Source organism: Rasamsonia byssochlamydoides (assembly GCF_041956645.1).
Source record: "Rasamsonia byssochlamydoides strain NRRL 3658 unplaced genomic scaffold VTN77scaffold_97, whole genome shotgun sequence".
NCBI lineage: Eukaryota > Fungi > Ascomycota > Eurotiomycetes > Eurotiales > Trichocomaceae > Rasamsonia > Rasamsonia byssochlamydoides.
In genome coordinates, this window is record NW_027192480.1 from 26,798 (window position 1) to 46,213 (window position 19,416).

The 19,416-nt window shown below is 48.1% G+C and overlaps 7 protein-coding genes across 7 annotated transcripts; 2 read left to right on the forward strand and 5 right to left on the reverse strand.

Moving 5' to 3' along the window:
* Nucleotides 1-657: 657 nt before the first annotated feature.
* Nucleotides 658-1,245, reverse strand: VTN77DRAFT_9850 (uncharacterized protein; the record flags this gene model as incomplete). Its single annotated transcript, XM_069426502.1, has 2 exons — nt 658-843; nt 916-1,245. 2 exons carry the CDS (start codon nt 1,243-1,245, stop codon nt 658-660), a joined length of 516 nt encoding a protein of 171 aa, XP_069273576.1.
* A 3,187-nt stretch (nt 1,246-4,432) lies between these two features.
* VTN77DRAFT_9851 (uncharacterized protein) lies at nt 4,433-6,084 on the forward strand (the record flags this gene model as incomplete). Its single annotated transcript, XM_069426503.1, has 4 exons — nt 4,433-4,573; nt 4,632-4,695; nt 4,748-5,851; nt 5,927-6,084. 4 exons carry the CDS (start codon nt 4,433-4,435, stop codon nt 6,082-6,084), a joined length of 1,467 nt encoding a protein of 488 aa, XP_069273577.1.
* Nucleotides 6,085-6,671: 587 nt separating this feature from the next.
* VTN77DRAFT_9852 (uncharacterized protein) lies at nt 6,672-7,923 on the reverse strand (the record flags this gene model as incomplete). The annotated part of the gene is made up of 2 exons (XM_069426504.1): nt 6,672-7,801; nt 7,851-7,923. The coding sequence occupies 2 exons, from the start codon at nt 7,921-7,923 to the stop codon at nt 6,672-6,674; spliced, it is 1,203 nt and encodes a 400-aa protein (XP_069273578.1).
* An 820-nt stretch (nt 7,924-8,743) lies between these two features.
* VTN77DRAFT_9853 (uncharacterized protein) lies at nt 8,744-10,540 on the reverse strand (the record flags this gene model as incomplete). The annotated part of the gene is made up of 4 exons (XM_069426505.1): nt 8,744-9,378; nt 9,434-10,008; nt 10,121-10,242; nt 10,295-10,540. 4 exons carry the CDS (start codon nt 10,538-10,540, stop codon nt 8,744-8,746), a joined length of 1,578 nt encoding a protein of 525 aa, XP_069273579.1.
* A 1,027-nt stretch (nt 10,541-11,567) lies between these two features.
* Nucleotides 11,568-13,161, reverse strand: VTN77DRAFT_9854 (uncharacterized protein; the record flags this gene model as incomplete). Its single annotated transcript, XM_069426506.1, has 3 exons — nt 11,568-11,652; nt 11,699-12,017; nt 12,111-13,161. The coding sequence occupies 3 exons, from the start codon at nt 13,159-13,161 to the stop codon at nt 11,568-11,570; spliced, it is 1,455 nt and encodes a 484-aa protein (XP_069273580.1).
* Nucleotides 13,162-14,159: 998 nt separating this feature from the next.
* VTN77DRAFT_9855 (uncharacterized protein) lies at nt 14,160-14,763 on the reverse strand (the record flags this gene model as incomplete). The annotated part of the gene is made up of 2 exons (XM_069426507.1): nt 14,160-14,623; nt 14,682-14,763. The coding sequence occupies 2 exons, from the start codon at nt 14,761-14,763 to the stop codon at nt 14,160-14,162; spliced, it is 546 nt and encodes a 181-aa protein (XP_069273581.1).
* A 3,467-nt stretch (nt 14,764-18,230) lies between these two features.
* On the forward strand, nt 18,231-19,202 carry VTN77DRAFT_9856 (uncharacterized protein; the record flags this gene model as incomplete). The annotated part of the gene is made up of 1 exon (XM_069426508.1): nt 18,231-19,202. One exon carries the CDS (start codon nt 18,231-18,233, stop codon nt 19,200-19,202), a length of 972 nt encoding a protein of 323 aa, XP_069273582.1.
* Nucleotides 19,203-19,416: the final 214 nt, after the last annotated feature.

Genomic DNA, 19,416 nt, shown 5'->3' on the forward strand with positions numbered 1-19,416 from the left:
ATTCTTGACTTCCATGTTCTATCTAATCTCCTCAGTACCATTTGTGACTGTCTCTCTCAAAATGCTAGATATCCAGTACTATTAAATGGGGCAGATGCCAAGTTCTCCTGTCTTGACTGCAAAAGTTCCTACTATACAGGGTATGATCTGTTATGGTCGTCAGTAGTAGACGTACGTATGCAGTATTATAATCATGTAAATGTAAATCGCTAAGAATTCTGGAACTCTAAATTCCAATAGGAAGAACAGGTAAGAGAACGTGGAGGACTGCGAAATCTATACTATCCCTCTAATTCTAAAGGAACTCTTAGCTTAATTATTTTGTTAAGACCAATGAAACTTTGATTAGAGACTTATATTGATGGGTAGTGTCAGTCCAACGTAGTGCTACCGCCTCGAGCCACTTCAACGGATCAGAGTGTGGATTAGATTGATTGATTAGATTGCATAACATACGACCGATCGGATATTGACTTAAATGTCATTCATAACCACGTGTCAGTTTCATTGGCTATTTACAAGGCAAGCATCAGGTTCAATCAGCTTGGCTGTGTTTGCCTTCCTCGGTAGTCATAGTCATAATCATAATCATCAACGACAGACAGAGGCCAAGTTCCTCAAAGCGTCATTCATCGATATCCTTCGTCATGTCATAGCCTAGAACGCGGCAATTGCACTGGCAAAGGCAGCGTCGATCACGGAGGAGGCGTTGGCGATGGTAGGCTCATCAGTCGAAGTAACCTTGGCCTCGAGAGCGCTGGTGAGCTGGTCCGTGAGGTTCTTCAGCGTTTCGAGGCTTGACTGGACGGTGCTGGTGTAGCCGATGGCTGCGACGTCGGATTCCTATCATTTGTCAGTATCTTCTTTAGACGAAAATGACACTACTCACTACTCGGTACAGTAAAATGAACATACCTTCGCCACAAGATCGTTCAGCGTGGTGGTAATCTGCGGCTCCAGGGCCAGCACCTCGTTGGTCACGCTGGTGCTGTCGCTGGAATCGAACGCGGCCGACGCCTGGGTGTCGCTGATGGCGGTCTTGAGCGCATTCTCGACATTGTCCACGTCCTCGAGGAGCGGGATGGCAGTGAGGAGAGAGCCATCCCAGCCGGTGATGTCCTTCTGGAGGGTGGACAGGTCGTTTCCAATCGTGGTCAGGTCCGTCAGGACGGAGCGCTTGACGATGGGACCAGCGGCAACGAGGCCGAGGCTGAGGACGAGAGCAGTCAGAGAGTTGGTCAACATTGCGGCAGCCAAGAAGTTCTCCAAGAGATTTGAGCAAAGGTATATCAGAGCGATTGCTGTATAGAGTAGTGATTGTCACTTGGCGGAAGAAGGATGAGAGGAAATTTGGGCCCTTTTTATGCGTATGCACTCTACATACAAACAGTTCTTGCCGTTATCAAAACGGAAGTTGCTGCGTAGCGACTAATACATGACTCCTCAATATTGAACTTCGACTCGTCTAGCCATCTCATCATCACCCTGGTCAATGGCGGAAACTAAACCTGTGCAATTGTGGACGAGTACTTCGCAATGCCATCAATAAAGGATGAATCTAGAACGAAATGTAACGGTTACCCCACTAAGAGGATCATATGAACAAATAAACGCATTTTGCGGCATTGCTACTTTAGCGAGAGGCATGCCTGAGATGTCCCGTTAGAGTTTGCATGACGGATCTGCAGAGAAGAAGCAAGACAACAAACAGGAAAAGAAACTGCAACAGATCTACACTATTCTTGATGGAGTAAAAGCTTGAATTGAAGAAATCCTACGGATTACGGATCTGCGTAGGAATCGAACTCTATCCAGCTCCGTCCTTGCCGTCTTTGATTGACTTTAGCGGAGACTCTCGCAATTGTAACTCGAATATCTAGTACAGTACTCTGTCCATGAGGAAGGATGTCGCTTTGAAAACGGAATAAACGAAAGAGACAGAAGGATTGCGTCATTCCAAGTCGATGACTACCAGCCAATCGCCCATCCACCTGACAACATCGATTCGACACAACACAATCTGCAACCTCAGGCGGTCATTGTTTCCATTTCGCGGAACTCACTTGTTAGTAGTTGATAAACTAGCACTGCAAGATGGAAATGGAGGGTTACCACACTAAATAATAGATGAATCAATGGCTTGCCGTAGCACAGGGATCGGCGGATTAACCTTATTTTATTCGTGGAGAAGGGTCGAGACCGCACGGAGATCTTCCATTAGGTTCGGAGGATGCAGGCACGTTCATTCCCTAGCCTGCAGTATTCCATGCCGGTCATAATATTCCTGCAGTAAGTCACTACATATCCCTATGGAGGACATTATTCTAGGTTTCATCAGAGTACATAAGCTTAATTGTTTTTATTTTCCGAATATCAATTGCATAATCCATTGCCGAAATTCGGCAATCATGGCAAGATTAATAGCTTGCTAGCCAGGGTTACTGTATAAGCAGGGTTCCCCGCCTTTTCGTTCTGCTACCTGCCCAATTCATTCCTGCTGGGGCCTTGGTTTCTATATACTTCTCTGCTGAGCCATATAATAATGGTTTTATTAGTTAGTTTCTTTTAGGTGTCATATCTGAGGCAGAGCTCTCCGACGAACCGTTTCACTCCCTGCAATCACGAGCATATTTATCTATTGACGAGGAGAGAAATTTGATCTATGTAATCCTGCGCACTAAAACATAGAGTTGCGCAACGTGGCCCCCAACCTCGCTTGTCAGAGAGAAACCTCTGCAAATAATCAAGGCTTGAGAGCTTGAAACTGCACGTTGTGTATGAAAATTCCTATTTGAGTTTTAATCGGTATGGGCTTTACTAATCGTGAGACTACTGCCTCGTTGTAAAGAGGACTCGTACAAACCTGCCTACCATGGATCACTGGGCTTTTGAAAAAAAAAAAGCTAATTAAGGCAGACTTTAATTAGAGGGAGAAATGTTAGACTTTATAGAGAAATATTAGATTCTAGGAGAAATGCTTGGATTTTAGGACAATCATTTTTCCAAAATATGACTTTATAGTATCTCTCCACCACAACCTCAAAATTATAGATAGATAATCTAGTGATTAATTAGATAGAAATGAAAGCCTCATCTTCTTTGTAAAACATAATCCCAAAACGTGGCCTGCAAATGAGCATAACGGTAGTTTGAATGTGACCCCAGGACAAAAAAGAGTAGTCAGTTTTTCTATAAATGTTATTTTTTTTTTACAATGAAAAAAAAAAAAGAAAAATAACATTATTTTTATATAAACGTTAGTTTCTCAGGAACGGTTCAGGAAGGAGAGATTTTTTTATATATGCCATTTTAACATTGACTTTTCTAACGGCTAATCAACGGTTTTCCAAAACTTAGGTGGTCCTGTATGGTTAGGTCCCTGATAGAGGGCATACACAGATTGGGATGGTTCAGTGCTGCTCCCACAAATCGAAGCGGTGGTATTCTTCACACACTAATTCCCCTCCTCACAATTTAAATCAGTACCCTATTCAAGGAAGATTTCGTTTCCTTTGTAGATATTTCACAGTTCATACGGGAAAACTAATAACATAACCAGTAAGTAGTCGTTGATTAATGCTATTGGTGTGCCTGGTTCCTTCATCGGCATTGCACCGGCATTCTGTCCGACAGCGTCGGGTTTCCCGCCAATCATGAGTCAACGACGAGATCAACTGGAGATGCTCCGCTTCCCCGCAAAACAGACTGACAATCTCCATATTATTGTACCATTCGAGAACTCCCTATATGTTTTCCTCCCTGCTCGTTTTTTCAATTTTTTTTTATTTTCTTATTTTTTCGGCTGATCACAGAATGCCATATCTGCCCGGCTACAGAACATTGGCGGGAAATTATCTGGTAATCTTATAGGAGCTGTATATTCCTGAGCTTAAAATATATAAATTAAATCAGCACATAGTCTGAAGAACTATCCATGGAAATCTTAACCACTTTTCCAGCAGATTGGGAAGTCGATTATTCTTTGTGAACTCTAAATTCATGGATTTTATTTCAGCCACTAGCGGTCTAGATGGACTTTGAGTGGGATGGGTTCCAAATTGTTACTGAGTCTCCTGCATCGACAACGAGAGCATACAAGTTAACGTCTACGCCATGCTTTACTGTCTATATCAGATCCTCGAGAATCTCATTCAGACCCAGTAACCTACGATAAGCTACTCCATGTTATCATTGGACGATAGGCTGACCGTCGACACGATCGGCTCCTTTGCCGGACTAAGATGGACCGGGTAGTGGAGCACATCGGCATCGCAGCCGAAGTGCCAACAACAGCCAGACCAATGAATTTAACGATGATGAAGCGTTTAAACAGGTGAATAACCTGAATTCCTGCATTGAATTAAACAAGAACACTTATTATTATTTAGTCCGCTGTGGACAACAGGCAACTACTTGATCTGGACGTGGCACCATGCTCACCGGCGCCGAAGTCGCAAAGCACAACACCCGCGAGTCGTGCTGGGTCATCGTCAACGGCAACGCGTACGATGTGACGGATTTCCTGGACCAGCATCCTGGCGGGGCGAGTGTGATTTTGAAATATGCCGGAAAGGTTAGTTCCCCTTAAACAGCATGTTTGTATGTAACATGAAATTAAACAAATCGGTCAGGACGCGACAGAGGAGTACAACGCGATCCACGCGGAAGGGACAATCGAGAAGCATTTACCCCGGGGTACGTCTGAGATCTGTATCATTCAGACTCTTCTTATTGATATATGAATTAGAGAAGCACCTGGGCCCCGTTGATCCAGCGACAATTGCTTTGAACACTGAACCTAAAACTCTCCGCCAGCTCAAACCAACAGACCCCATTCCGCTTTCCATGTGCCTCTGTCTGGATGACTTCGAAGCTGCAGCAGAGCGAGTCATCGACCGTAGGGCATTTACGTATTATCATTCTGCAGCCGACGGACTTGGTACCCTGCGAAACAACCAGCAGGACTGGGCCAAAATCTTACTCCGTCCGCGGATTCTGCGCAATGTCAAGCGAGTTGACATGCGCCGGGTGATGCTGGGGCAGAAGAGCCTCCTCCCGATCTTCATCGCGCCGGCTGCGAGGGCAAAGCTGGCGCACCAAGACGGCGAACTGTGTCTCGCCAAAGGGGCCGCGCGTGCAGGGATCCCGTACTGCACGAGCACCGTTTCCACCGTGTCGCACGACCAGCTCGCTGCGTGTCTGCAAGCCGAAAAGGTCCATAAGGAAGAAGGCTGTCTCTTCTTCCAGTTGTACGTCGCGAATGACAAGCAAGTCACCATCGAGCGGATCGAGACGGCGCGCCGGCTGGGCTTTAAAGCCTTGGTCCTTACAGTCGATTCGGCCGTTGTCGGAAAGCGAGAAGAGGATGAACGATATCGCGCGGAGTTGGACTACATCAATGGAAAGGAGGTGGACCCGGCTGCGTACATCAAGGTCGCTGATGATGGGCCCCCGGTGCTGCGAGCCTTTCATTCCCCGGCCGTGACTTGGGACGACTTGAAGTGGATCCGCGAATTGTGGGGGAACTCTGGCCCTTTTGTCCTCAAGGGCATCCAGACAGTTGAAGATGCTCTGCTAGCAGCAGAGGCTGGGGTCGATGCGATTTATCTGAGCAACCACGGCGGCCGGCAATGTGATGACGCGCCCAGTTCGATTCGCACGCTGATGGAGATCCGCAGATTCGCCCCTGATCTGCTGCAAAAAGTGGAAATCTACCTCGACGGCTGGGTTCGAAGAGGCGCAGATGTGATCAAAGCGCTGTGTCTGGGGGCCAGAGGCGTGGCGATCGGAAGACCGTTCATGTACGCCTTGGGGGCGCACGGAACGGCAGGGGTTGAAAAGGCGATACGAAGTGAGTTTTCCTTGAAGTTCTTGCATTTTTTCCCGCCTTTCTGAAAAGACAACTTTGCTAACACGACATTTCCAGTCTTGAGCGAGGAGATTGAAACGACAATGAGATTGATCGGCGTCACGAGCCTCGACCAGCTGAACCCGAGCTATGTCGACACCACCGTCTTGGAGAGGGACATTCCTCAGCGGCTACCATCTGCCGAGGCTGAGCTACGGTTGAGGTGCAAGCTGTGATGGACGACATCCGTCGACATCATTATAGAGATGTCTTCTGTAGGTATATACGGAGTATAATCGGCAATTTAGAGTGTATAGCGTTAGGAAATATAGTCATATCCGCCTGCCTCAAGGCGATTCAAAGAATTCTGCAGAGGCGTTTGTATTTTTTATTTGATTGTGATCACGGAATTGAACGTGGCATGATGGAAGGAATTAATTAATTATCTTAAGACTATCTGTAGTGTCCTGAGAGACGGGTCACTTCAGACATGGCTGGGCCTCTCAAAACAACTAGAGAGTCTTCTCCTCTCTTTCTATCTTCTTGTTTTCTTTCTCTGCTCTTTTCTTTTTCTTTTTATGCCTTCCCCCTCCTTTTCCTCCTTTCTTTGTACTCCATTTTTATCGTTAACTATTACAATGGGCGAATTGATTTCCAGTCAAAGAATGGATTTAAATTCTGCTTTAGGTGGCTGGCCAGGGTTGACGTACGTGGTGTCATAGACGACTATAAACTCGTTCAATTTGCTAAGAAAACACTAGCAAGATCTTATATCTGACTAAGTTATATTCCACGAGCTATCCTTTCCTGAAAGACAACCCAATCAGCCAAGCTGCGGCACACTCCAATCAACCCAATCATTCACATTGAACGAAATATTGGCATAGTCCTTTTGAATAGCCGTGTTGGCCGGCAGATCCAGAAGAAACTTGTCAATAAACGCAAACAGCTCCGGCTGCTGGTAGTCCGGGAAAACGCAGTGGGAATGGTTGGCCGCCATCGAGTAGCCCATATTGTCAGGGACGCCCAGGGCCTCCCATATCTTGTGCGCGACCTCCATGCAGCCCCAGCAACTCCACGGCCCGAGCCATTGGTATCCGTCATTGTCGATGACGAAGAGCGCTCGTGGGGCAATCAGCCCAGCAAGCATGTGGTGATCGAAGGGGAGCAGCGTAGTATCGTTAGCAAAGGCGTTGAACGCGGTTGAGAACCACACGTTTTCCGTGACGATTTCTCCGGCTGTCTGTACCAGTTGTGGAGCGCCTTCTTCTGCGTCAGAGAGACGCCAACAGGCTGAGCCACCAAAGCCAGATTCTTGCGGAATGGTGAGCGCAATACGAGAGTCGTAAGCCCCTGCAACGAGAGCGCCCTTGCCATTTCGCGAGCAGCCTGTGATTCCAAGTTTTGTGACGTCGATATTGGCCTCCGGCGTCACCTCCAGCCGGTCAATGACCAACGACGTCGCCCACGACCATGCGATCAGGGCTCCGGCAGTTGCGTTGGTGCCATACAACTGGTAGAACAGCCCCAAGCCGCGACTGGCCGTGCTATCCTGCTGCGCAATGGCACTGTTGTCGAGGATGATGGCGGCGACATTAGACGGGAGCGGAATGCTGAGACCGCCGTAGGCGATAATGGCGGGGAAAGGACCAGTTCCTGATTCAGGATACTGTATGCTGACATTGAAGGAGATGGTCTCATCTCCCTCGGAAGCGTTTATGGCCAACGTGCCCGTCGTACCCGGCGTAAATGACGAAGTCACTTTCGACGGAGCTGGCGGCTTGGTACCGAGCTCGAGTTCTTGCAGTAAAGTGGCGACTTCTTGTTGACGGCACTGCCACTCCTGGAGGTTGCTGACACGGCCGTTGCTCGCAGCGGGGTACCAGGCGAAGGGGTCTGGCAGTTTGGGAATTTGATGGAGCTGTGGAGACTGGGGAAGAGCGGGACAGGATTCTGCAGGTCGTTAGTAGGGGCATCAAAGGTGGAGGTTCTGCTAGCAAACCTGGGACAGGGATTGCAGCACCAAGGGCTGCGGTGCTGAATAGCAGAGTTGTTACCAGACTGTGACGAATCATTGTGAATATTGACAGTGTATTTGCCTCTGAACAAAAGTTGCGACTTCTCAGCACTTCACTTGTGGGCTCTTATATACATAAGATACCAAGAAATCCTGCCGTCGCCAGCCCAAGCTCTTCACGTCAAATTCTGATTCCTTGTTTTTCTTGTTCGCATCAGAGAAAAGGAATTCCTAACATCTCTCTTCTGTCCATCCTCCACTTAAATATAGATCTGATTGTGGATCGTGGGGTAATCCCAACGTCGATCTTCTCGCCGGGAGCAAAATAAACAAGTTGCCTGAACTAAGGTAGAGGATCTACTTCATCTGTGTTATCTCCCCAATTGGCCACAGGATAAAATAAGAGTGAACATCCATGGCAGCAAACCAGATAATCCCCGGATCATCTTCCTCTCGAATCGGTTTACTGGAACAATTTAGCAGTGAAACCTGGCGTAGATATGCAGGTACTTTAGGCTAAAGACGTCAGGACACTTTCTCCGCATCCCCGCAATATTATTAATAATTCCTGCAGGCTATTCTACAATAATATACTAAGATTTCCTCTGCCCCGGATTTTACGCCTTCGGAAACAGCCTAAGTTCTATTTCTGGGCAGGTTTGAGGGGTTCTGAAACTGGTTGGCTGTAACTGTCGATCACCCGGGTTGATACTGCCGAGGGTATTATGTTCATTGCCAAGACTGCCTGGCTACCTAAGCCTGCTTCTGTTCTGTATCACAAGGAATACAGGGAGGAATATGGTAAGTATGGTATGGAAGGAATTGATATAGTGGAAACCCTTATAGTAACAAGACTGAATAATGCCTGATTTGGATAATTACAACTTGTTGCCGACAACACCATACCAACAGAGCCCCAACACTGCCCCGAAGACAATGGCAACTGGCGCCGGGACGTTGAACCAGGCACTCTCGGCGTACGTAACGGTAGTGACGACGACCCACCACGGCTCCAGGGCCAGACTCTGACCGGTGCTGGCCTCTGGTGTCAGATACCCAATTTCCCACAACCGATAGACGGCCGTGAAGACGAGTCCCACCGCCGTCGCATTGATTCCCCGTAGCAAATCAACCACCCACTTCCGCTTGCGCAGAACGCGCCAGAAGCTCTGTACCGCGATCGCCAGAGTGATTCCTGGGACAAAAATTCCCATATAGCCGAGAAAGGCACCGAAGATCGTAGGATACCCAGACTTCAGCATCGCCAGTGCGCCCAGAAAGACGGCAAAGTTGAAGTTGGGACCGGGAAACGCCTGGATTATGGCCAGCCCGAGGAGAAAGTCGCGACTCGACACCCAGCCAGGATCGACGACGTATGAGCGCAGCAGGGGAATGACGACGGGCCCTCCGCCGAAGATGATTGTGCCGGCCAGGTACATGTTGGCAAAGAGATCAAGGGCCAGAGGGGGTGGACGAACTACCCCGCGGGCGACCAGTATAGCGATGAACGAGGCTAGTTTGTGTCAGCAATCTCGGTGCAAGTATTAAAGAGAGGTTCTGGTCAATACCGAAAAATAGTACAGTAATGGTAATTCCGACTCTGATTCGAATCGCATGGTCTGAAGAGACCTCCTCGTGCCTGGACGGAGCGACGTTCAAAGAACTCTGTGGTAGACTTTCCGCTGGACCCTGCTTTCGCGATCGAGCAGTCGACTCCGACTTTGCAGGGAGAATGACGCTTTGTCTCCTCTCGTCAAGCGGAAGACTATTCTCAGCAGCCCCGGTTTCGTCGGCCTCGTGGTGAGAATTGCGGTTCCTCCGCTGCAACGCCGCTCTGGCCTTGCCAATCTTCCGGCTCAGCCATCCATCCCAGACGACTGTCGCAAGACCGCCGATGATCATGAGGACAGGGAAGTACCACAAGGCGTTGTAACATAATCCCGCGCAGGCGCCCAGGATGACCAGAATGCGGGTGAGTTTGTCCTTGATGGCCTTCTCCGCTAGTTGCACCGCTGCCAGAGCGATGATGCCGACAGTTGACGCGTTCAACCCAGAGAGAAGCGCGTATACCGGCCGGGGGAGAATCTCATTGATGTGCTGGACTCCGAGGGAGAGGCAGTACATTCCAATTGCTCCGGGGAGGCTAGAAGATGTGAGTGTGATTCCAAGTCTATAAACTTGACAATAAGGCGGGAGATAGTTGATAAAAATAAAAAGGATAAATAGAATAAAATAAAAATTCGAATAAATATTACCTCCAGATCAAAAAGACAAACACAGCAGGAATGAACCCCGCATGCAACAAAGTCAGACAGAACAGCATCTTCGTGCTACCAGGCCCTGGCAAGGCCTGACATATAGCGAAGAGCTCTTGATACTAATCACGTCAGTTAGTATGGATTTGGCTTCTAGAAAGATTGTCCGCCTACAGTCTGCTCATCAACCCATTTCTCCTTCCCACCACTTCCTTCAACGAAGCGGCTGTGCAGGATCTGAAAATGCACCGGGGGACCGCCAAAGGCCGTAAAGCCCAAGTCCCACGTGCGGAGGAACACATCGATGAGACGATGAGGAAGGGACTCCCGAGGACGCTCCGCACGCGACGACGCCCGTACGCGTCGACTGAGCGCGCGGAGAGAGGAGATGTGAGAGGAAAGCGCGGCCGGGAGGATCATTTTCTAGTCGCTAGAGTTGGGACAAGCCAGCGACAGCTTGTAGAGACATGGAGACACGACTGTGTCCGCATCTCCATCATCACTGTAATGAATGCTTTGAGGAGTAATTTTCATCTTTCCTCTTTGGTCACTTCAAGTTCAAACAGCCAATCAAGATGATTGCTTCTGTCACGCGACATGCCAAGCAATTGATCCGAAGTCAATTTAATTGAACAGGAAAGAGGGATCGGATGCTTGTAATGCAACAAATATCTAGGTATACGATATAGGAGGATCTCCTGGGCATTAAATCCCCAGAATATTCTTCACCTCTCTTGCCATCGCGAAATTTACAACCGAAGTTGCCTCAATGGCCTTCCGAATGTCCCGTTGATGGTGTCGGGATTTGATGTCATTCAATGTGGGGTTAGACTCGGAACCTTATTTGACAGCCATGTGGCAGCTTCGTCGATCACCATCAGATGACAGGGCCATAAACAGGTATCGAGATGACTTCAAGAACAGACTATCCACACAGCAGATGAGGTTCATCCACGGGTCATGGTGCCATACACCTAGATATCCAGCAAAGAACGCTGACTAATCTGGGTAAGCATCAACGGCCAGATTACATGCCTATCATAGAACAATGCGACTAGAACAACGTCATCTATCAAGCAAAATACATCTGAACTGGAATTTCGCCCGTGCTCAGGCTGAGCGGCTAGTTGCTGCTTGACTTCTGCAAACTGCAGATGAAGACGATAAAATGATTGAATTTTGACTAGACTAGACAAGAACTCCTAGTACGACATGAAGGAACGACGATGATTAGAAAAGATCAAGAAAATATCAAGAAGATGAGAAAGCAGGCTGATCAGCTTCCATCTCCTTCCTTTGTCTCTGGTATTTGCTTGGTTCACGGGTGAGAGCACTACAGCGTAGAACTCCTAGGCGCTGACACGAACTGCCATTAATTCTCTTTTCTAACCACAATTTCTATACGACATTTCCAATCTGCTTGCTTGATCATTCCACTGATTCTAAGCTAGTCACTGTACTTCCGCACCGCCGGGTTCTGCAGCAGCCGGTCCATCGACTCCGTCGCCAGATACAGCTGCACGTCGACCCCACTGTCAGTCCAATGCGTTGATAACGAGCTGGCCTTCTCAAAATGACTGGGCGCTTCCATGACGTGCAACAGGCCGTCGATCTTGGGAACCGGCGCCCTGGACGTATCGGGGCGTGTCGGTGCCAAAGTCCACCCGGTGCATGCCCGTGTGCACCCAGGACGTGACCAACAAGTGTCGCCGGCCCAGGATCGCCTCCCAGATGCGGACGGGATTCTGTTCGTAGGCTTTCGCGTGCAGATGGGCCGCGACGTTCTCCGGCGTGAAGACGGCTACCGTCGACCGGATCAACGAGGCTAGCTTCGACGGGTGACCTGTTGCTGCCTCACGGCCAGTGGTGGAGATAGCGGCGATGAAAATGGGAGAGCCTACAAATCTGGGCGGCAGTTGCGGTCTCGTGCGCGTCCTCAGACCCAGGGTCTAGTCGAGATGGACGGGGGCGTCGTCCTCGCTGAGTCCACGGGCCCGGTTGATACAGGACCAGAGATGAGCCAGCAACGCATCCTGACGGCTGAGCGGGATGCTCGCCGCTGCTGACACATCCTTCCACAAACGATCGAGTTCGTTCCGGCTAAAATGGAGCACATAATGGGACACGGGAGCCGTGACATCCCATTCTGACCAGGACATGCGTTGCCCGGGAGGATCGTGTGGCACCATTGGTAGCTCCATAGGGATATGCTTTGTCCGAGTTTCATACGGGCAGTCGTGGTGGGAAATCCACCAGTCGTACCGGTGGGATGGCAGGGAATGTGCCTGCGCGACCAGCTGGGAATCAGGGTGCGGAGCATCGATGTTGCCGGCGGCATGTTTGTCCAGTGATTGCGGATCAAAGAGAGGGGACAAATGAGGTAGTTCTGTGCCTGCCAGAAGAGCGTGACTGACAGCTGCCCAGTCTTGCGCAAACAACGCCATGCAGTGCGCATCCGCTAAGAGATGGGCAAATTTGAGGGCGACGGCAACGCCACCGCAGGAAAATGTCGTCACCTGAACAACCACGCTGGGCAGACTAGGATCGTCGAGGTTTTTTGTCGACAATTGGGCCTGGGACACCAGCTGCGCTGCTGGGAAGTTTGCTGCATTCCACGTGCGAGCATCACGTGTGGCACTCTCCTGTCCGCTAGGGACCAGCTCTGCGAGGGGTCGATCTGCTTTTGCGACGATAAACAGTGCTCCGGGGTCATCAGAGCGGCCGTACGTGAGAAAGAGTCGGCCGTAGCGAAGGGTGTGGGATTTGGGTACAGTGCCGGGCTGATAGGTGCTTTGATGGAGACGCCCGCACCACTGAGGGTATGCCTCCAGCGTCTTTTGCAGAGCCGATCGCAAGTAGTCGGGCGTTAGCCGCGACGAAGTATTGGGATCATGGTTGGCATCGAACAGGATCACCGCCTGGCAAGGGGAGAAATCGGCGACGGTGGCATCAATGATGGAGAGAGGCGCGCTAACGGGGCTGTCCGGTCGGGTCGACGGCCAGACGCACTCTGCAGACACGACCTCTATCTGCAGGTGCATGGTGACAGCATAGATACAGCTCGGTACGATGAGATATCGAATTTATTGAATACATCTTGATGCGATTCTTCAGCAATGTTATACTATTCTTGTATCTAGCAGTTGAATTCTATGGGGTAGACCGAACCAAATGGATTCGGATTACTTTCTAAGGTTAATCATGAGCGATTGTGAGTGATTATGAGTAATAAAACTGGACCGGAGCCAGACTCGCTGATGACATTTCCTTTTTCGTTCTCCGATTTTATACCACGCCATTTGAATTCTAGCACGATGATATGATATACACTGATTGGGATAGAATGTCATCCAATTGGGTTCTGCACTGTGGATCAAGCTTTATTCCAAGGTAAAATCATTGTCCCACACGACTTACACAAAGGGCCGCGATAAGGACTTCAGCCACAACCTCCTTATCCCTCTGAAACATACTGTTTATCGAGTGTGCAAATATTAATATTTCGTTATAAGTCATTCACCCTAGTCCTAATCGTCCTTTTAAAGCCACTGGCGCAGGAGGGCTTGTCCTAATTTATGCCTTGTTGAGTAATAATGCATTTTCCTTTTCCTGCCCCTTTTCTTCTGTCTTTTCAATGACAAGACGCCGAATTGGGTTAATTTGGGAATTTCATTCCAATTTTTTATCATAGAGAAGAGATTGTTAATTAATTCAAACAAAGTTCAGTTCTATTAAAGAACAAATCCACAGAAAAGAAAGACAGTCTATCGAGGAATAAATAATACAATGAGTGACAAAAATCAATAAAAATGATAATGAGGGAGTCAAAGAAAAAAGAGAAAAAATGTTTGTGCTTTGCACCTCCTTTCCAATCCTTTCCGATCCTATTTCTTCAGACCTTGTCTGGCGCTGCCAATTCGGACACGATAGACAGACACAGAGATTTCGAATAAAGTTCTTGTCTGGTGAGGAAGTGAGATCTCTGCATTCATTTCACACAGTCTGGGAGAGTGACAGAAGGGACAGCATCTCAACGACTCTAGTGCTGAGGTTGAGGCTTGGGAGCAGGATGCTCAGGCTTTCCAGTCGGAGGGGGCGGCGGAGGGTTCTGGTGATCTTCCTCGCGCTTGGCATGGGGAGGCTGATGCTTGTCAGCCTTCGCAGGCTTCGGCTTGTCAGTCGGAGGGGGTGGCGGAGGGTGCTGCTGGTTTTCCTCGCGCTTAGCATGGGGAGGCTTCGGCTTGTCAGTTGGAGGCGGAGGCGGAGGGTGCTGCTGGTGCTGCTGCTTTTCCTCGCGCTTGTCCTTGGGATTCTTGGGCTTGTCGGTCGGAGGAGGCTGCGGTTTGCCAGCTGGAGGCTGAGGCTCCCCTGCCAGAGGAGGTTGTGGAAGATTCTGATCTTCCTCGCGCTTCACGCTAGGAGGCTTCGGCTTGTCGGTCGGAGGAGGCAGAGGCTTGTCGGTTGTAGTCGGCAGCTGAGCCGGAGGCGGAGGGTGACGGTGGTCTATGACAGATACAAGTCAGGATCAGCATGCTCTTGAACAGAGGAATCTTATACATACCAGCATTGCCGTTGGGCGCCACCGCCGCAGCCGAAGCAAGGCTTGCCAGCATGAAAGCCGAGACGAGAGTAACAACCTTCATTTTGAGACGAGGTATCAAACGAGATGAGAAGAGATGATGGAATTGGAAGACTGAGATTGAACTTCAGATCGATTTTGTGTTGAGTCGAGCTGATGATGGAAACGAATCTTCCGTGTCTTCTCTCCCTCTTTATAGTCGTGAACGTGGACATATTGATCCATTCTTAGAAAGATGAAGCGTCATCACATTCTGTCATTTGGTCTGGAGAGTTGCCATTCTGCTTCGTCATGGTCTTCGTCAGCCATCTCCACTCGCCTCATTCAGCGTGCACGGTCAGGAGTGCTAGAAGTCGAGATTCTTCTGGTCGGCCATACAGAGTTGATGACTTGAACGAAGGCACTGACTGATCTAATCCGATAAGTCAGGATCCGCTGGCTTACGGAGCACAAGGCTGTACGAGTGCAAATAGCTCCACGTCTACGACAATGGGTCCGGACACTTCTGTTAAATATCTTATTAGTGCGTACTCTGTAGACGCATGTAGTTTTTCAGTCCAGATCTTACTGCCTTCAATTCGTCCTTCTTTTCTAAGTGACATTGTTTCTGGTGATTGTTCAATCAGTATCTCATATCTGTTTAGACGACCAGACGCGGAACGACTGCCAAGATTTCAAGTCAGTCGTATAGACACCAGTTAACATGTCGATACCCATTCAAACTAGCAATGTCATCAAAAGGTATCTTATTTCCCATTGGCGCGAACCGCTCGCCGGACGCCAGGTACCGAGTACACGCGGCAAATGTCGATCAAGTGTCGATCATCACCGCCTCTTCTCTTTTCCGTCTCCACTTCTCAGGCTGAGCTGGCGAAGGCCAGCCCTATTTTTGCGATAAGAATATTCCATCTTTCTTCGCTAGCCGGGCCTCTGGCAGCCCTAAATTGGTGTCCATTGGTGTCCATTTGCCTGCCTCCCGACGTCTGGCCAAAAAGATCAGCTCAAGACGCGCGTTAAGCTTGACAGCTTGGACATCGCCCAAGTCAACCGGCTGTACAGAGTACGGAGTATGGAGTACGGACTGCGGAGTATTCATTCGCAATCGACGATGTAATTGGTTCAGATAAATTCGTTTCTAAGGCTCCGTGTTGTATTCTGGATTACGCTAGAACTTCAACTCCATGTGACATTCCAGCCAGACCTGCCGCTATGTGATACGCAAGTTATCTGATCAACATTCATGTTCTACATGTCCCTGAGGAAGTCGAGTTGAGTCGAGTGTACGCCGCTTGCGTACGTAACCAGTGGAGGCGTCAGGTTTGAATTAACTGGCAGAAGTTCTGGAAGGGTCGTCACTCATCGCAAGTGTGGCTTTGACTTGAGTCAGAGTAAATTGCTCTCATTCATGCCTTCCTTATTGCAGGATGTTGCAAGGTCGACTTGGCTAAGAGTAAACTCAGCAAGGCATCAAGGAGAGGAAGAAGGCAGACAGTAGGGAGTATCTTTGGTAAAAGATATCATCAAACATTCTACGTGCAAGAGTGCAATACATTAAAAATTTCTTCGAGCACAGTTGAATCCTCATTGACTTTAGGCCTTGCTGTTCTCCTCAAGATAATGCATCTGCTAACATGTTGGAGTATCTAGGCTGGTGTCGAATATCCAGATAAAATTGATTCCAATACTATGCTGCTTGAATTCATTGAGTGTTTAATTTGTTTGTGGAAAACTTGATATATGTGTATTGAGCGAGGTTAGCAGTCCCTGTATATTAAATAATTGGTGCTTTGGAAGATCCCTTAATAAGATTGCAGGCTCTATGGATGGTCCAAATAAACATGCTACTTCCAACACTATTTGCCAATACTTGAATTCTGCGTGCGAAGACAGCTTGCTGAGGAAGAATATCAGCTATCTAGAATTTCTATTCGCGGTCTGGTTATTCTTCAGTGTTGGCTGAGTGCTACGATATATGGCGACTCCAAACCCCTATCTTGAAGCGTCGAGGTCTACAAACAGTTGTCTGTTAGGTTTGTGATGTGTCATTACTGCTTAGTAGTGATTTCGTCTTGTGGCAATTTAGCATCCATACTTTTACTGGGTATTCAGCGCATAGGGGAGTAAGAGGAAAACCCTCTATTGCTAAGGATAATGTACTTCATTGGCTTCTCTTTCAGCGATTTGAGGCCTGGAAGGAGTAGACAGGAGACCGAGCAACTACTATTGAATGACTATAATAGGTTACTTTACATTCTAGTATGCACTCTGTAAAAGGCCGGTAGAACGTATAGCACTCCATAATATATTATTAAATTTATATTGTATGGTAGATTGAATGAATCAAATCGACTCTAATGCAAGTCCTCTTGTTGCTCCTATAATTAATTGATGTGCTCTCTCTCCTACATTTCAATATATGGCAACCATATATACGTCGTATCCTGCACTATATACCTGATACCATGATTGTTTTCTATCATTCCTTCTTTCTGTCCTTTTCGTTTTACTAAGACACCATTACCTTATTTGTTCTCTCATGAGTGATTAATTTTCCTGGACTACTTTTTTGAAAAGGAAAAAAAAAAAGAAATAAAAAAAGGAAAAAAGAGAGAAAAAGAAAAGCGAAGAAGAGAAAAGAAAATATATTTTTAACTCTCTATACGATTTCTTCTCGTTTCTTTATGCTTGGAAAATGATAATTTTGCTCTTGTACAAACAAATGTCAAAGTAAAGACATGGTCTATTCCCAAATATATATTTTTAAATGAAAACTTGAGTAACTCTATTTTACCTAGAAAAAAAAATTCCCTTTTTCATTTTTTTTTCTACAAAAAGAAAAGTGAAGAGAAGAGGGAACAAAATCTCTTCAAAAATTTAATCTGATCTAACTAGAATATATTCTATTTTCTTTATATTATACCCTTTCACTGATACAAGTTAACTGAGAAACAAAATTATGTTTAGGTGGTTTTGGAGGGCATGCTTCTCGTGTGATCTATAGCTGTCCTACATTTATTTATTTATTTCTCCTTGTCTATCATATATCACCAGAAAGGGCTCATGATCATTCATCATCATCGCTCAATAAATAAATTATTACTTTTTATCACTTTGCCTACTTCACATAACACCACAGCCAATCCCGTGCATTTAATTAATTAATGAGTTAATTAGCCGCTACTTGCATGCATATATGTACTGTACATACTTTTGGCGGGGTTGGCATAATGCCTATAAAGTTTCAAGTCACGAAACCTGGAGGTACCTAGAAGTTCCCAACTTAGGCTATTCCGGATAAAACTCACAACTAACCATCCATCTTTCCAGGACAGTTTAATGATGGCTTGGCTTGGTTTGGTTCAATTCCAGCAGTTGACGAAACTGTGTCATTAATCATTGAGGCGTTTACTCCCTCCCAGACTCACGATCTCGATAGGAATCTCTAACTCCATCTATCCTATTCTACCTCCTACAGCCCTGCGGCAGTAACAATAGTATATATCCTAAACTACATAATATCTATACTACAACATGACAGACCGCCCCCTCGTCACACACATCTACACCGCCGATCCCTCAGCCCACGTCTTCGAGGGCAAGCTCTACATCTACCCCTCGCACGACCGCGAGACGGACATCGCCTTCAACGACAACGGCGACCAGTATGACATGGTCGACTACCACGTACTGTCGCTGGAGCGCGTCGGCGGGGAAGTGACGGACCACGGCGTGGCCCTGCACGCGAAGGACGTGCCGTGGGTATCGAAACAGCTCTGGGCGCCGGACGCAGCGACGAAAAATGGCAAGTACTACTTCTATTTCCCCGCGAGGGACAAAGAGGGTATTTTCCGGATTGGCGTCGCGGTGAGTGAGGTGCCGTATGGGCCGTTTCAACCTCAACCGGAGCCGATCAAGGGCAGTTACAGCATCGACCCCGCGGTGTTCGTCGACGAGGATGGTCAGGCGTACCTCTACTTTGGCGGGATCTGGGGTGGGCAGTTACAGTGCTGGACGGAGGGCAAATTCGATGCGTCGAAGGCTGGACCGCAGGAGCCATCAGGGAAGGATGTACCTGCGCTGTGTCCACGAGTCGCGCAGCTGAGCGACGACATGCTGTCGTTTGCATCTCCGGTGCAAGAAGTCCGCATTTTGGACGAGGACGGCAAGCCGCTGGCAGCAGACGACCACGACCGGCGATTCTTCGAAGCAGCCTGGATGCACAAGTACAACGGGAAGTACTACTTCTCGTATTCCACCGGCGACACGCACTATCTCGTCTACGCGACGGGGGACAGTCCCTGGGGACCGTTCACCTACCAAGGACGCATGCTGGAGCCGGTGCTGGGGTGGACAACGCATCATTCCATTGCGGAGTTTCAGGGGAAGTGGTATTTGTTCTACCATGATTGCTCGTTGAGTGGGGGAGTGGATCACCTGCGATCGGTCAAGATGAGAGAGATATTCTATGATGCGGAGGGGAGGATTCATCTTGCTGGAAAATAGCTATGGTAATGTTATGATGATTGAGCATGGAGAATGAGAGAAGATCAGACATTTTGTCCAGAGACGATCAACTACACTTACGGAGTCAAGACTGGTCTTTCGTGTCTATTATTTTTTTTTTAAAAAAAAAAGAAGTGTCAGAGATGATGATGAAGAGAAGTCTGATTTGGGTAGAAGATGCCAGGTGGCAGGTCTATATAGGCGCCGGAACTGA